Source organism: Nomascus leucogenys, chromosome 9 (assembly GCF_006542625.1).
Source record: "Nomascus leucogenys isolate Asia chromosome 9, Asia_NLE_v1, whole genome shotgun sequence".
NCBI classification, from domain to species: domain Eukaryota; kingdom Metazoa; phylum Chordata; class Mammalia; order Primates; family Hylobatidae; genus Nomascus; species Nomascus leucogenys.
In genome coordinates, this window is record NC_044389.1 from 18,815,653 (window position 1) to 18,834,384 (window position 18,732).

An 18,732-nucleotide genomic window follows, 5' to 3' on the forward strand; every position below is an offset into this window, starting at 1 on the left:
AGTCATGGATGATTTCTATTTTTAAGCCTGGGTGGGTGATTCCAGCCACTGAGGTAAGAGAATAGAAGAGATGGTTAATTTATAGAGGGAAATGATGAATTGTTTGGCGTTTATTGACTTTGAGGTGTTCAATATAAATTCTCAACATAAAATTTGATAGATAGTACTCTAAATATCAGGAATGAAGTTTGGGCTATGGATGAAGATTAAAGGTTGTGAGCATATCAAACAGTGCTAAGGATTAACACCCCTCCAACCACCAATTATTTTTCCAATCTTTGCTTCTAAACTCTTTTATGGTGACTACCTCAGTAACCACTTCTTCACATTCCAGCCACTGTTGCAATCTGACCTCTAATCTTATTCTGCTCAAACAGTGATCAGTATGACTTCCTTGTTGCCAGATCCAATAGGCATTTTTAAGTTCTTTTTTTACTGACATCTCTGCTTCAGTTGGAATTGTTTATCCTCTCCTTCCTTGAAAATCTATATGGCTTAGCATCCAATGTGATAATGACAAGGCATATTTTCATAGGGTCTTAGCCATGCAAGGCCCTACAGGATTTATCTTAAGTCCACTGTGAGGAAGTTAAAGTGTTTTGTACATATTTGTGTTGAAAATATCACTTTGTTCATAGTATAGAGCAAGGTTTCTCAGCCCAAACACTGTTGACATTTTGGACCAAGTAATTCTTTTCTTGTGTATTGTAGGACATTTCTCAACATTCATGGCTTCTACCCATTATATGCCAGTAGCACTTATTCTCCTATCCCCAGATGTGAAAAACAAAAATGTTTTCAGGCATTGCCACATGTTTTATGGGGGGCAAAATTGCCCCCAGTCGAGTACTACTTCCTCTCTTTCTCTATGTGCTCACGGTGACCCTGTTTGTATCTCTGTTTATATTTACCATGGATATGAATGGAATAAGGTAAACCAAGCATACTGGTTAGGAGCCTTTTGCCAGGGTTATTATTGACAATCTCAATTCACAAAATCCAAATTATCTGTGTAAATGTTTGTTTCAGGAGTTTGACACCAGCCTGGGCAACAAAGTGAGACCCTGTCTCTACAAAACAATAAAAGAAAATAAATTATCTGGGTGTGGTGGCATGTACCTGTAGTCTCAGCTACTCAGGAGGCTGAGGCAGAAGGATAGCTTGAGCCCAGGAGTTCAAGGCTGCAGTGAGCTATTATGATGCTGCTGCACTCTAGTATGGGTGACAGAACAAGACCCTGTCTCTAACGAAAATAAAAACAACCATCTGTTTCATCAAGTAGAATTAAGTTCATCTAGGACAGTGCTTTGCATGTTGTCTTATAAATGTTGGGTTGGATGAATTGAAAAATGAGGGACATTTAAAATCCTAGGCATAGTATGTTGCTATGTCGTATTGGTAACAATGTTCTAAACATTTCCAGTAAAACTCAATGGATATGTTAAGAGCAAACTGTTTTACAGATTAAGTAGCCCAGGTTTAATTTAATTATTTTGTCATGTATTCATTCCATATGAATTGCTTCTGAGGTGAGATGATATGGCTTTCTCAATAACTGCCACTTAAATGATAATTTTATAAATATCTCAATTCTCACAATAAAATTTTCAGTTGAGAACTGTTTAACTCAAAGACACTTCTTAGGCACTATGCTGTGGTGCTTACTAAGTTAACTTTTCGATAACTTATTGCTTTATTTCTGTCTATTATTTTGTAGTAAAAATAAACGACTAATATTTCATTTTTAAATTTAGGTATAAAATTTATTTTATTTATAAGTTCAAATTTACAATTTTTTTGTTAGGACATGAACTGATGAGAGCAATTTCACCTTTTTGATAAATGTGGGTTTTGAAATGGCTGCAGATTCTTTTTAATCAGCCTGAGCATCTATTTTTTAAATTTAGTTAAGGTGTAATTTACAGAAAGTGAAATTCATTCTTTTTAGTGTATAATTCTGCAAGTCATGTAATCATCACCACAATTAAGATATGGAATAGTTTCATCACCACAAAATTTCTGCCTTGTCCCTTTCTAGACAACTCTTCATTTCCCCTTTAGGCCACTCTTGATCTGTTTCTATCCTTATAATTTTTCTTTTTGTATATTTGGATAGCTAGTAATAATAAAAGTTCAGTGACTTAAAGCAGTTGAAAATCTATGGACCTCTTTTTATAGATTCATTTGTTGGATGTAACTGGAAGAGGAAGAACCAGAGGCAAGCTCAACACATTAAAAGTATTTCCATGTTTCTTTGGAGTTCTATACTTTGTTAATGTGAGAATTATATACACAGTTGTAAATGAAGTTGCAACTTATTTTCATTATGTTAGTTATTAATATAATTATTAATATTATTGTCATATTAGTTATTAAAATTATATTGAAAAACTCAAATCTTTTTATTTTCTTAGATATAAAGCAACATTTCATCAATGTGATGTTTGTAAGAAAATTTTTAAAGGCAAATCAAGTCTGGAAATGCATTTTCGAACACATTCAGGTAAAATTTAACGAGTAGTTCATAGATATATATATAGGTATATATAGTGTAATCAGAAGTAAAATATAGGCATTTAAACTTTGTTGTTCTTGGTTAAATTTCTTTGGTTTTCTCCATTAAGATTTTTACTTATTATATTGAAGTTCATGCCATGACTGAACAATATTCTCATCTTCTATTCTCTGTTATGTAAGTTTTAATACTTTTAAATATTTTATAAAACTCGAGAAAACTTTTTCCATAAGATATTTACTCAACTTTTAGTTGTAATTTTCCCTTTTCTGATTGTTTTATGATTCTTCTTTATTTCACTTTCTGAAGGCTTTTCTTAAGCCTTCAGATTAAATTCCTCGTTATCTTTTATTTTCTTCTCTTTTAAAAGAGTAATTCAAATATGACCTCATTGTCTTGTTTGCCAAGTTACCATCGTTTCATTTTCCTTTTTACATAGTCAGTCATGATTTATAGGTAGTTATAGTAAAAGGCTTTGCCTCAGCTGCTTTCCAGAAGTTGTCATTTGCAAAATCTTTCTTTTTTCTGCCTTGGGAATGTTACTACATTTTGAAATACAGAATATGTTAGATTCTTTCTTATATATTGTCTGAATCCTTGTTTGCCTTTCCATATAAATTAACATTTTTAAAACCTTGTTTTCCTTAAGAAACAAGCCCATTTATGTATTTGTGGCTGCTTTGTTTTATATTCAGTTCGGATTTTGTCAAGCTGCTATTCTGGAAGAGAAAAATAAGTGATTTCATAAATATTAGAATGGGAAATAACTGAATTTGGCAATATTAGTAGCAAATAGTTGCAGTAAAGGATTTACTACTGATACAGTGCTGCTGTTAAAAGCAAAGTTACACCCCTCTCCAAATGAAAAAAAGGCATAATTTGTGGGAGCATAAATAAAAGTGTGTATTTCCTCAAGGTTCGTACCATCAAGGAAACGAACTTGATGGTATCTTCCATATCTTTTGTAAATAATTAACCTAATAGAACTCATGACTTGAAAGAGATGGTGAACTTACAGAAAGTTAATTTCAAACCATTGATGATTTAAGAACTGTACAACTTGAGTAGAAATTTAGTGCTGGCTACATTGCATCAAAATTTTTAAAAACACTGATTTATAGTGATTGGTTGGTGGCCAGTGACAATGTGGAACATCAATCTCTGGATATTTCACAGTTAATTGGAATTAGAAGACAAGTCTCTCTGCCCTTTGAAAATTGAGGACATTAGCTCTATGATGGAATAAGACAAAGACTATGGCTATTACGAAATGAGAGGGAAAAATAATAGAAGGCAAGAGTCAGCAAATACTTGTTGAGGGCTAGATAGTAAATGTTTTAGGCTTTGCAAGCTAATAGTCTGTCACAATCATTCAGCTCTGCTGTTGTGATGTGAAAGCAGCTATAGACAATGTGTAAACAGATGAAGCATGCCTGTGTTCCAATAAAACTTTATTTACCAACTCTCAATCTAAAGTGACTGACAGTCTACCCAGACAGGATTTCACAGAGTGGCTTTTGCAAGAAATGGTCACCATGTTCCCAAGTCTATTTTTGAGATTTATAGGTTCAGAAACTCAATTTTATCTGTGCATTGAGAGTTATAAGTATTGTGAGTAATTCTTCACAGTAAACACTGGGAATAGATTAGCCAGAATGTCATTAATTTACATTCTAGAAAATGAGATATTAATGTTTACTAGCTAGGGTATCTTTATCAAGGAAGCAGAATTGCTGAGTTTATTAATCAGAAGGAAAATTGCCAAATGTAGAGGTAGAGTAAAATTAGATAGTAATTTTATGGAATAGTTTATCCAGGAAATGGTGAAGGATTTTGAACCATCCTTACCCTCATAGCAGGTGACCAGAAAAATTTTGTTCTTCAGATTTTTTTTTCCTTAGTTGGGATACCCTTAGTTCATTATGTATATATTGCTAAATTTTTGTTTTTTAGAATTTCCTTAACTAGATTTCCTCTATAACTTTTTTTCTTCTGTTAGTATGTCTTTTCTCCATATCCTCATCTGGAGAAACAATAAAATGTGTTTGTTTCAGTTTTGGCCAGTTCAGTACACCTAATTGCTTCAAATGAGTATGTAAATCAATGCATATCCTAGGGCTTGTGAAGAGTTTGGCACTCAATAAATATTTGCTGAGTAAATAAATTTATTATGTTCTCCTATGACTCTTCTCTAATTTTTTTGATTTTTTTTAAACCACACAGTTAGATAAATTAGTTGGAAAATGTATATAAGATTTTCTTGTACAGATGGCTTTTTCTAATCATGAGTTTTGTTTGCTCAGTCCTCAGAATGTAGTGATTACATCTATTCTTTAACAGTTGCCTTGTTGAAACATATTCATTAAATTGGCATAAAGATGATCACAAATTTAGGACTTGATTTTAATGTTGACTGATTTTTTTATTCAAGGTGAATTTTCTTTGTAAGTTTTTTTTAATTGAAGTATAGCACACAAAGTGCACAAATCTCAAACAGCTCAATTAATTTTTATGAATGAATCCATCAGTGTAGCCATGACTCAGATCAAGATATTAAAACACTACCAAGATTTCAGAAGGATTTTCTATGGCTCCTCCCAGTCAGTAACCTCCTTGCAAAGATAATGACTATTTTGACTTATATTAATAGCACCAAAAATTAATTTTGTCTATTTGAACTTCATATAAGTGGAATCATGTAGTATGTAATCTTTTTTATCTGGATTCTTTTACTTAATAAATACTCAATGTGGATTTCCTTATGACAGTAATTTGTTTCTTTTCATTTTCATCTTCATATGACTGTTACAATTTATTCATTCTACTTTTATGGATACTTGGTTTATATTTGCTTGGTTCTCTTAGGAATAAAGCTGCTGTGAACATCCTTGTCCATGTCTTTTCATACACATATGCATTCTTTTCTCTTGCATATATTCATGGCCCTAGGATTCCTGGCTCATAGGATATTCATATGTTCTACTTTAGTAGGTACTACTAAGTAGTTTTTTCAAAGTAATTGTGTCAATTTACATCACCAGCAGCCACATATGAGAACCTCGGTTGCTTCACATTTTCATCAACATTTGATACTTTTTTTTTTTAATCCATCTGATAGATACGTAGCACTATCTGAGAGTGGCCTCGATTTGCACCTCTGTGATAAGTACTGATGTTGAGTACCTGTTCTTCTGCTCATTGGCCATTTGGATATCTACTTTTGTGGAATACTAGATTAATTCTTGTACTCATTTTTAAAAATTGGAGTGTCTGTCTTTTTCTAATGGATTTGTAGGTATTCTTTCTATATTCTGGATATATATATTACAGATATCTTCTCCTCTGTGACTTACCTTTTCACTCTTAATGATGTCTTTTGATGAACAAAGGTTTTGAATTTTAAAGACGTCGTGTACCATTTTTTTCTTTATAGTTCTTTTTTTTTTTTTTTTTTTTTTTTTTTTTTTTGAGACGGAGTCTCGCTCTGTCACCCAGGCTGGAGTACAGTGGCGCGATCTCGGCTCACTGCAAGCTCCGCCTCCCGGGTTCATGCCATTCTCCTGCCTCAGCCTCTCCGAGTAGCTGGGACTACAGGCGCCCGCCACCACGCCCGGCTAATCTTTATAGTTCTTTTGTGTCCTCTTTAAGAAACTTTTGCTCAACCCAAGGTCATTAATGTTTTTGGCTGTTACCTTCTAGAAGATTTATTTTAACTTTCGTATCTAGATCCATGAACTTTCTATAATTTGTTTTTGTGTTTGTTATTAGGTAAAGGTGAAAGTTCTTTTTTTAACATATGGTTATCCAGTTGCTTTAGCGCTATTTTTTGGAAAGACGATCCTTTCTCACTGCATTTCATTGGCATATTGTTGTAAATTCAGTGGTCATATATGTGTGCTTTGTTTGTCAACTTTTTATTTTCAGATGTGTTTATTATTTTTGTCCCTTTGTATTTTTACATAAATTTAGCAATAGTTTGTTAATTTCCACACACAAAAATACTTGCTGGGAATTATTGGAATTTCATTGAACCTGTGGTCAACTTTTCCTTAACTGATTTTCTTTACAACATCGTATCATCCAGTCTGTGAACACCTCCATTAATTTGTTTAGATTTTTTTCAAAGACGTTTTGTGGTTTTTAGTGTAGCTATCTTACACATTTTGCATTAGATTTATGCCTAGGTATTTGATATTTTTGTATCAAATTTTGACCTTTTTTATTTTTTATTTGTTTCTGGTATACAGGAATAGAATTGAGTTTGTTTATTGACTTTTTATCCAGTGACCTTGCTAAATTTCTATTAAATTTTATAGTTTAACTCTAGCTTTTTTTTGAATTTTCAAATCATGGAAACAAGTCATCTGTGAATAATGACAGGTTCATTTTCCCCTTTTTAGTCTTTATAACACACACTCTGTCTCTCTCTCTCTGTCTTTCGGGGTTGGGAAGTAAACCTTATTGCTTGGTCACATTATTGCTTTGGTCACATCTCCAGTAGAAACATTGAAGTAGACATTATTTTCTTATTCTCATCTTCAAGGGAAAAGCTTTCAATAATTCACAATTAAGTATGATATTTTTTATAGGTTTTTTGTAAATAGATAAGGAAATTACTATCCCTAGTTTATTTAGAGTTTTTGTCATGAATAGTTGTTGAATTTTATGTTTTTTCTATATTGATTGAGGTGATCATATTTTTTTATTTATGTGGTAAATTATACTAATTGATTTTTGAATATTAAACCTCATTTCTGGAATAAACCCAGACTGGTTTGATATAGTATCTTGCTAATGATATATTATCTTGTTCATCCTGTTCATGGTGTATTGAAGATATAATATATCCTGTTCACGTTTGGTGCGATGGCTCACAAGCCCCTGTAATCCCAGTGCTTTGGGAAGTCGAGGTGGATGATTTGCATGAGCCCAGGAGTTCAAGACCAGCCTGGGAAACATGGCAAAACCCCTTCTCTACAAAAAATCCAAAAATTAGCCAAGTGTGGTGGTGCATGCCTGTAGTCTGAGCTACTCTAAAGGCAGAGGCGGGAGGATCGCCTAGCCTGGGAGATTGAGGCTGCAGTGAGCTGGGATGGCACCACTGCACTCCAGCCCGGGTGATGGAGTGAGAACTTGTCTCAAAAATAAACAAACATTCAAACACACAAATATACAGACATATACATACATATATCCTGTTCATGATATATTATCCTGTATAATTGAATTCAATTTGCTTATATTTTATACACTTTTTTGGTTCACGAGACATATTGCCTGTATCTTTTCCCTTGTAATGTCCCTGACAGGCTGTGTTATCATAACTATGCTGGTCTCAAAAGATGATTTGGGAAATAATTTATCTTTTTCAGTTATCTGAAGGAGTTTGTGTAAAATTGGCATCATTTCCTCATTAGTGTTTGCAAGAATTGACAGAATAAATTCCCGACTTTGTTTTCTGTAGGGAAAGGTTTTAATTAAATTTTGTTGTTGTTGTTGTTGTTTTTGAGACCGAGTCTCACTCTGTCACCCAGGCTGGAGTGCAATAGCACGATCTTGGCTCACCGCAACCTCCACCTCCTGGGTTCAAGCGATTCTCCTGCCTCAGCCTCCTGAGTAGCTGGGATTACAGGTACCCACCACCACACCCGGCTAATTTTTTTTTTTTTAGTAGAGATGGGGTTTCACCATCTTGGCCAGGCTGATCTCGATCTCCTGACCTCGTGATCCACCCACCTCGGCCTTCCAAAGTGCTGGCATTACAGGCGTGAGCCACCACGCCCGGGCCCATACCTCATTTTTAATTTCATATTTCCATTATAATTCAGTTAAAAATATTTCCTAATGTCTGTTCTAAATTATTCTTTCATTAATGGTTTACTTCAAATGGTATTACCCAATTCCTAAATATCTGGGGATTTTCTAAGCAAGTTTATGTTACTGATACCTAGTGTAATTCTACTCTTGTCAGAGAAGATATTCCATTCAAATATTCTACATTCTTCATTTTTTACCACTTATTTTGTAAGTTACTGAGATATTTATTTGAAAATCTCTACTGTAACCATGATTGTAAATTGTTTATTTCTTTTGATTTTTTCATTTTTTGCTTTATGTATTTTGAGGTTCTATTATTAGATATATCTAATATATATGTATTAGATATATATTAGTCATATCTTTCTGTTGAATGGTCTTTTATATCATTATAAAATGTTGCTCTTTATTATGGGATAAAGATTACCAGCACTCTTTTGGATACTTTTATATTAAATATTTTTTCTTTTTTTTACTTCCAAGCCTTCTTTGGACTTATATTTATGATATGCATCTTTTGGTATTGTTTAATGATCTATTTTGATCATCTTTGTTCTTTAATTTTTATGTTTAGTTCATTTAAATTATATGTGATTTCTCACTTATTTGGGCTTGAATGTATCATCATGCTGTTTACACAATTGATTCCGTGATGCTTTTTTCTCCTCATGTCTTCACTTTGTATATAATCATTAAGGATTGTTGTTGTAATTTTTCCCTCAATTAGCTTCTTAATTATGTGTTCTTTCATTATATTTTTAGTGGTTACCCAGGATAACAATGTGCATTCTGAAATTGTTACAGTCTACCTTACCTTCTAGAAAAGATAAATAAAATAGTTGAAATTATTCGTCACTTTCCAGAAACTGCAAATACCTTATAACACCCTTATCTTTCTTATCTATTATGTATTGTATGTATTTTAATTCTTCATGTCTCTTAAAACCCAAAGACATCGCTTTTTTGTTTTAAATATTTAATATTATTTCAATTTAACCATGTATTTATTCTTTACTGTTTACTGTTCTTCCACCTGCAGTCATTTTCCTTATGCATGAAAAGTTTTCTTTCACACAGTCTGCTGGCACCATATTATTTGTCTGAAAATGTTTTTATTTTACCTCATAGGTAATTGTTTTTCTGACTGTAGAATTTACGTTAGCAGCTTTTTTCATTTGGCACTTCAGATAGGTTATTTTTGGTTTTGGAGCTTGTTTTGCTCTTGTTGAAAAAAATATACTATCAGTGGGTGGAGCCAAGATGGCCGAATAGGAACAGCTCCGGTCTACAGCTCCCAGCCTGAGTGACACAAAAGACGGGTGATTTCTGCATTTCCGTTTGAGGTACCAGGTTCATCTCACTATGGAGTGCCAAACAGTGGGTGCAGGACAGTCGGTGCATTGCCTCACTCAGAAGCACAGGGGGTTGGGGAGTTCCCTTTCCTAGTCAAAGAAAGGGGTAACAGACGGCACCTGGAAAATCGGGTCAGTCCCACCCTAATACTGCGCTTTTCCAACGGGCCTGGAAAACGGCACACCAGGAGATTGTGTCCCGCACCTGGCTCGGAGGGTCCTATGCCCACGGAGTCTCGCTGATTGCTAGCACAGCAGTCTGAGATCAAACTGCAAGGCGGCAGCGAGGCTGGGGGAGGGGCACCCGCCATTGCCCAGGCTTGCTTAGGTAAACAAAGCAGCCAGGAAGCTTGAACTGGGTGGAGACCACCACAGCTCAAGGAGACCTGCCTGCCTCTATAGGCTCCACCTCTGGGGGCAGGGCACAGACAAACAAAAATTCAGCAGGAACCTCTGCAGACTTAAATGTCCCTGTCTGACTGACAGCTTTGAAGAGAGTATTGGTTCTCCCAGCATGCAGCTGGAGATCTGAGAACAGACAGACTGCCTCCTAAAGTGGGTCCCTGACCCCCGAGCAGCCTAACTGGGAGGCACCCCCCAGTAGGGACAGACTGACACCTCACTCGGCCAGGTACTCCTCTGAGACAAAACTTCCAGAGGAACTATCAGACAGCTGAATTTGTGGTCTCACGAAAATCTGTTCTGCAGCCACCGCTGCTGATACCCAGCCAAACAGGGTCTGGAGTGGACCTCTAGCAAACCCCAACAGACCTGCAGCTGAGGGTCCTGTCTGGTAGAAGGAAAACTAACAAACAGAAAGGACATCCACACCAAAAACCCGTCTGTACATCACCATCATCAAAGACCAAAAGTAGATAAAACCACAAAGATGGGGAAAAAACAGAGCAGAAAAACTGGAAACTCTAAAAAGCAGAGCACCTCTCTTCCTCCAAAGGAACGCAGTTCCTCACCAGCAATGGAACAAAGCTGGACGGAGAATGACTTTGACGAGTTGAGAGAAGGCTTCAGACGATCAAACTACTACGAGCTACAGAAGGAAATTCAAAACAATAGCAAAGAAGTTAAAAACTTTGAAAAAAAATTAGACGAATGGATAACTAGCATAACCAATGGAGAGAAGGGCTTAAAGGAGCTGATGGAGCTGAAAGCCAAGTATCAAGAACTACACGAAGATTGCAGAAGTCTCGGCAGCCAATGCGATCAACTGGAAGAAAGGGTATCGGTGATGGAAGATGAAATGAATGAAATGAAGCGAGAAGGGAAGTTTAGAGAAAAAAGAATAAAAAGAAACGAACAAAGCCTCCAAGAAATTTCGGACTATGTGAAAAGACCAAACCTACGTCTGATTGGTGTACCTGAAAATGATGGGGAGAATGGAACCAAGTTGGAAAACACTCTGCAAGATATTATCCAGGAGAACTTCCCCAATCTAGCAAGGCAGGCCAACATTCAGATTCAGGAAATACAGAGAACGCCACAAAGATACTCCTCGAGAAGAGCAACTCCAAGACACATAATTGTCAGATTCACCAAAGTTGAAATGAAGAAAAAAATGTTAAGGGCAGCCAGAGAGAAAGGTCGGGTTACCCACAAAGGGAAGCCCATCAGACTAACAGCGGATCTCTCGGCAGAAACTCTACAAGCCAGAAGAGAGTGGGGGCTGATATTCAACATTCTTAAAGAAAAGAATTTTCAACCCAGAATCTCATATTCTACCAAAGTAAGCTTCATAAGTGAAGGAGAAACAAAGTCCTTTACAGACAAGCAAATGCTGAGAGATTTTGTCACCACCAGGCCTGCCCTAAAAGAGCTCCTGAAGGAAGCACTAAACATGGAAAGGAACAACCAGTACCAGCCACTGCAAAAACATGCCAAATTGTAAAGACCATCGAGGCTAGGAAGAAACTGCATCAACTAATGAGCAAAATAACCAACTAACATCATAATGACAGGATCAAATTCACACATAACAATATTAACTTTAAATGTAAATGGGCTAAATCCTCCAATTAAAAGACACAGACTGGCAAACTGGATAAGTAGTCAAGACCCATCAGTGTGCTTTATTCAGGAAACCAATCTCACGTGCAGAGACACACATAGACTCAAAATAAAGGGATGGAGAAAGATCTATCAAGCAAATGGAAAGCAAAAAAAGGCAGGGGTTGCAATCCTAGTCTCTGATAAAATAGACTTTAAACCAACAAAGATCAAAAGAGACAAAGAAGGCCATTACATAATGGTAAAGGGATCAATTCAACAAGAAGGGCTAACTATCCTAAATATATATGCACCCAACACAGGAGCACCCAGATTCATAAAGCAAGTCCTGAGTGACCTACAAAGGGACTTAAACTCCCACACAATAATAATGGGAGATTTTAACACCCCACTGTCAACATTAGACAGATCAACAAGACAGAAAGTTAACAAGGATATCCAGGAATTGAACTCAGCTCTGCGCAAAGTGGACCTAATAGACATCTACAGAACTCTCCACCCCAAATCAACAGAATATACATTTTTTTCAGCACCACACCACACCTATTCCAAAATTGACCACATAGTTGGAAGTAAAGCTCTCCTCAGCAAATGTAAAAGAACAGAAATTATAACAAACTGTCTCTCAGACCACAGTGCAATCAAACTAGAACTCAGGATTAAGAAACTCAACTCAAAACCGCTCAACTTCATGGAAACTGAACAACCTGCTCCTGAATGACTATTGGGTACATAATGAAATGAAGGCAGAAATAAAGATGTTCTTTGAAACCAACAAGAACAAAGACACAACATACCAGAATCTCTGGGACACATTCAAAGCAGTGTGTAGAGGGAAATTTATAGCACTAAATGCCCACAAGAGAAAGCAGGAAAAATCTAAAATCAACACCCTAACATCACAATTAAAAGAACTAGAGAAGCAAGAGCAAACACATTCAAAAGCTAGCAGAAGGCTAGAAATAACTAAAATCAGAGCAGAACTGAAGGAAATAGAGACACAAAAAACCCTTCAAAAAATTAATGAATCCAGGAGCTGGTTTTTTGAAAAGATCAACAAAATTGATAGACCGCTAGCAAGACTAATAAGAAAAGAGAGAAGAATCAAAGAGATGCAATAAAAAATGTAAAAGGGGATATCACCACCGATCCTACAGAAATACAATCTACCATCAGAGAATACTACAAACACCTCTACGCAAATAAACTAGAGAATCTAGAAGAAATGGATAAATTCCTCGACAAATACACCCTCCCAAGACTAAACCAGGAAGAAGTTGAATCTCTGAATAGACCAATAACAGGCTCTGAAGTTGTGGCAATAATCAATAGCCTACCAACCAAAAAGAGTCCAGGACCTGATGGACTCACAGCCAAATTCTACCAGAGGTACAAGGAAGAACTGGTACCATTCCTTCTGAAACTATTCCAAGCGATAGAAAAAGAGGGAATCCTCCCTAACACATTTTATGAGGCCAGCATTGTCCTGATACCAAAGCCTGGCAGAGACATACCAAAAAAGAGAATTTCAGACCAATATCCTTGATGAACATTGATGCAAAAATCCTCAATAAAATACTGGCAAACCGAATCCAGCAGCACATCAAAAAGCTTATACACCATGATCAAGTGGGCTTCATCCCTGGGATGCAAGGCTGGTTCAACATACGCAAATCAATAAATGTAATCCAGCATATAAACAGAACGAAAGACAAAAACCACATTATTATCTCAATAGATGCAGAGAAGGCCTTTGACAAAATTCAGCAACCCTTCATGGTAAAAACTCTCAATAAATTAGGTATTGATGGGACGTATCTCAAAATAATAAGAGCTATCTATGACAAACCCACAGCCAATGTCATACTGAATGGGCAAAAACTGGAAGCATTCCCTTTGAAAACTGGCACAAGACAGGGATGCCCTCTCTCACCACTCCTATTCAACATAGTGCTGGAAGTTCTGGCCAGGGCAATCAGGCAGGAGAAGGAAATAAAGGGTATTCAATTAGGAAAAGAGGAAGTCAAATTGTCCCTGTTTGCAGATGACATGATTGTATATTTAGAAAACCCCATTGTCTCAGCCCAAAATCTCCTTCAGCTGATAAGCAACTTCAGCAAAGTCTCAGGATACAAAATCAATGTACAAAAATCACAAGCATTCTTGTACACCAATCACAGACAGAGAGCCAAATCATGAGTGAACTCCCATTCACAATTGCCTCAAAGAGAATAAAATACCTAGGAATCCAACTTACAAGGGATGTGAAGGACCTCTTCAAGGAGAACTACAAACCACTGCTCAATGAAATAAAAGAGCATACAAACAAATGGAAGAACATTCCATGCTCATGGGTTGGAAGAATCAATATTGTGAAAATGGCCATACTGCTCAAGGTAATTTATAGATTCAATGCCAACCCCATCAAGCTACCAATGACTTTCTTCACAGAATTGGAAAAAACTACTTTAAAGTTCATATGGAACCAAAAAAGAGCCCGCATCGCCAAGTCAATCCTAAGCCAAAAGAACAAAGCTGGAGGCATCAGCTACCTGACTTCAAACTATACTACAAGGCTACAGTAACCAAAACAGCATGGTACTGGTACCACAACAGAGACATAGATCAATGGAACAGAACAGAGCCCTCAGAAATAATGCCGCATATCTACAACTATCTGATCTTTGACAAACCTGACAAAAACAAGAAATGGGGAAAGGATTCCCTATTTAATAAATGGTGCTGGGAAAACTGGCTAGCCATATGTAGAAAGCTGAAACTGGATCCCTTCCTTACACCTTATACAAAAATTAATTCAAGATGGATTAAAGACTTAAATGTTAGACCCAAAACCATTAAAACCCTACAAGAAAACCTAGGCCATACCATCCAGGACATAGGCATGGGCAAGGACTTCATGTCTAAAACACCAAAAGCAATGGCAACAAAAGCCAAAATTGACAAATGGGATCTAATTAAACTAAAGAGCTTCTGCACAGCAAAAGAAACTACCATCAGAGTGAACAGGCAACCTACAGAATGGGAGAAAATTTTTGCAACCTACTCATCTGACAAAGGGCTAATATCCAGAATCTACAATGAACTGAAACAAATTTACAAGAAAGAAACAAACAACCCCATCAAAAAGTGGGTGAAGGACATGAACAGACACTTCTCAAAAGAAGACATTTATGCAGCCAAAAAACACATGAAAAAATGCTCATCATCACTGGCCATCAGAGAAATGCAAATCAAAACCACAATGAGATACCATCTCACACCAGTTAGAATGGCCATTATTAAAAAGTCAGGAAACAACAGGTGCTGGAGAGGATGTGGAGAAATAGGAACACTTTTACACTGTTGGTGGGACTGTAAACTAGTTCAACCATTGTGGAAGTCAGTGTGGCGATTCCTCAGGGATCTCGAACTAGAAATACCATTTGACCCAGCCATCCCATTACTGGGTATATACCCAAAGGACTATAAATCAGGCTGCTATAAAGACACATGCACACGTATGTTTATTGCGGCACTATTCACAATAGCAAAGACTTGGAACCAACCCAAATGTCCAACAACGATAGACTGGATTAAGAAAATGTGGCACAGGCCAGGCGCGGTGGCTCACGCCTGTAATCCCAGCACTTTGGGAGGCCGAGGCGGGCGGATCACGAGGTCAGGAGATCGAGAGCATCCTGGCTAACACGGTGAAACCCCATCTCTACTAAAAATACAAAAAATTAGCTGGGCGAGGTGGCAGGCGCCTGTAGTCCCAGCTACGCGGGAGGCTGAGGCAGGAGAACGGCATGAATCCCGGGGGGCGGAGCCTGCAGTGAGCCCAGATCGCGCCACCGCACTCCAGCCTGGGTGAAAGAGCGAGACTCCGTCTCAAAAAAAAAAAAAAAAAAAAAAATGTGGCACATATACACCATGGAATACTATGCAGCCATAAAAAATGATGAGTTCATGTCCTTTGTAGGGATGTGGATGAAACTGGAAACCATCATTCTCAGTAAACTATCGCAAGGACAAAAAACCAAACACTGCATGTTCTCACTCATAGGTGGGAATTGAACAATGAGAACTCATGGACACAGGAAGGGGAACATCACACTCCAGGGACTGTTATGAGGTGGGGGGAGTGGGGAGGGACAGCATTAGGAGATATACCTAATGCTAAATGACGAGTTAATGGGTGCAGCAAAACAGCATGGCACATGGATACTTATGTAACAAACCTGCACATTGTGCACATGTACCCTAAAACCTAAAGTATAATAATAAAAAAAAAAAACAAAAAAAACAAATAATAATAGTAAAAAAAAAAAAGAAAAAATATACTATCAGTCTTATTGTTGCTCATTTGAAGGAAATGTCTCATTTTAATTGGCTACTTTTTTAGATTTTTCTGTTTTTGGTTTTCAGAAGTTTTACTATAGTGTGCCTTGATTTGAGTGTTTGTGTGTGTGTGTGTGTTTTGTATTTTGCGAGGTTTATAGTGTTGATTGAATCTGTGACTTGATGTCTTTCTTTTATTTAGGAAGATTCTTAGCCATTTTCTTTTTAAATATTGCTGTTGCCTATTCGCTCCCCTCCTCCTGAGACTTCGATTGCATGTACATTAGACATCTTCACTTATCTTCTTTAGAGTTTCCTTTTTTTCACATAGATTCCAATCTCTGGTAAAATTTACTGTTCCTATATTGTCCTGTACATATTAATCGTATTGATTTTGATGTCCCAGTCTTATATGTATAGTATTTGCTTTGGGTGTATGTATTGTATTTTTTCCCCTCTTGGCATTTGATCATTTGGGTCACTTTGTATTGAACTTTAGATTTTGTGAGTTAAAAATTACAGAAGCTGTTGAAGATGTGTTCCTTCCAGTTAGATTTAAATTTTTTCTCACAAGCAAATAGAATATGAGAGGACTTTGTTTTGTTTCTGGCTACTTCTGATCTGCCTTTCTCCTAGTTCATCATTGCATTGGGGTCTCTACTGACAGCATGGTGTTTTTACCAGAGTTCCTCGTTTTGGTGAGTCCTGAACTCTAACCTCCGTCTTGCCAGTATTGCTGAAATATTGGTCAACCCTCTAGCCTTCTGACTCTTGGTTTCCAGCTGTCTCACCCAGCAAATGTTTCTTTTAATAGTTGGCAAATATAGATATTTTTGTTCATTTCTCTGTTGTTCCTTCTTTTTCAGGCTCCTAACCCTTCAATTCTTTGGTAGTCCCAAAATCCAACTTTTATCTTCCCATGCCAATGAGATTTCCTCAAGTGCTGGGCTGCAGCTTGGCCTCTATTTCCTCATAGACTGAATCTGAAAGTGCACTGAGGAAAAAACAAAGCACCTCTATACTTCCTATGTCACCAGACCTTGCCCCCTTAGGTTCTGACTTGGCTGTGCTTTGATGCCTGCAAAGAGTAATTTGGGTGTGGGGGTTATTTTTTAAGAATCTTTTATCTTTCCCCTCTCATCAGTAAGAGGCATGATATGATGTAAGTTTGAAATAAGTCTGAAATAAGTCTCTTAATGTACATTTTTCACATACCAATTTTTAATATCTAAAGAAAGGTGATTCTGTGGATGACATTTTTAAATTCTAAAGGCTCATAGATTCTACGATTTTAGCTATTAGTTTACATCTCTTTGAGTATTGTTTATTTCCTTCTACTGTTAATGCTCCTTTCTGTATGTCATTAAAGGGAGCTTTTGGTTGCCTTATGTCTCTGATTTATGATCTTGAGATGCACTCTACTTGCATTATTGTTGTTAAATACATAATCTTACTATAGAAACTCTCACTGTAGAAAGTTTATTTCTTTAATCTGTATTTTTTCATCAAGTTGATAGTTTTCACCTTTTCTGCTATGTATCTTTAAGCAATCTAAGTTTGCTTTTTACATTTAATAATGTTAACATTTTCTTTATGAATTTTTATCTTTTTAGAAACCTAAATTGATTTTTCTATTGAAAATGACAGTTGTTTAAAATGATAATGGAAACTACGCAAAGGAATATGCCCATCTGGATTACAGTTTTCTAAAAGTGTTTGTTACACACTAGAACTGATTGAAGATTATTCTAAGTTTAAAAACATCGTTGCACTTATACAACTTTTTTAATGAAAATGCTCAAGGACCATCATGCTGGTCCTGTGCCAGAGAACACTCAAAACTTAAACTTCTGTCTTTAAAAGTAAACTCTGTGCCTCTTGGTGGTGTTAGTATTGCTGTGGTCGTGTTCTTATTTTAAAAAAAAAATTATAGAATGTTCCTTGCATGACAAGTATTGATGCTGGGGATTTATAGAAAGCACTTAAGAGTTCTTGCATTTTGGAAGTGTACGTTTTGTTTTCAAAGCACTGTCCTCTGAGCTTTTCCATATTATCTCTGATTATAGGCATTCACTTGTAAAATCAAATGTTAGATGCTGTGTGTTCTATACACAGTTAAAAATACTTTTTCTGAAAAGTTAATTATCTACATAATGTATTACTTCATGTCTCACTACCTCTCTAATGACATTAGTAATACCGTTAGTCCAGAAACAAGTAGAAATTCAATAGTACTAGGTAATCAGCCTCACAGTCTGTCTAAATTTTCTGGTAGTGAGATTTGAAGGTTCCAATGGGCTACAAAATATTTAACAATAATATCTAACAAATAATAGTTTGATATTAGTGATTCAACTTGAAGATGTAATTATCTTTTAATTTACTAGGAGAATGGATGATGTTTCAAATGGAGAGATGAGAAAAAAATATCAACAAGCTCATGTGACAATATGTAATTTTCTAAGATGGCTTTAAAATAATGCTTTTGTGTCTACTGCAGTACTGGAAATATAAGTTTTCTATTGCTGCTGTTAACAAACCACCACAAATTTGGTGGTTTAAACAATATAAATTTATTACCGTATAGTTCTTTAGGTCAGAAGTCTGACACCAAGCTGAAATCTAAGTGTTTGGTAGGGCTGTATTTCTTTCCAGGGGCTATAGGGAATAATGAGTTTCTTGCTC

General features: G+C 36.3%; 1 protein-coding gene across 1 annotated transcript in view; it reads left to right on the forward strand.

The window, feature by feature from the left end:
• ZBTB41 (zinc finger and BTB domain containing 41) overlaps window positions 1–18,732 on the forward strand; it is a 57,857-nt gene that overhangs the window by 31,744 nt on the left and 7,381 nt on the right. The window contains exon 10 of the mRNA XM_030818702.1: window positions 2,415–2,503. Coding sequence (XP_030674562.1) covers window positions 2,415–2,503 — 89 coding nt within the window. The remainder of the gene's footprint in view (window positions 1–2,414; window positions 2,504–18,732) is intronic.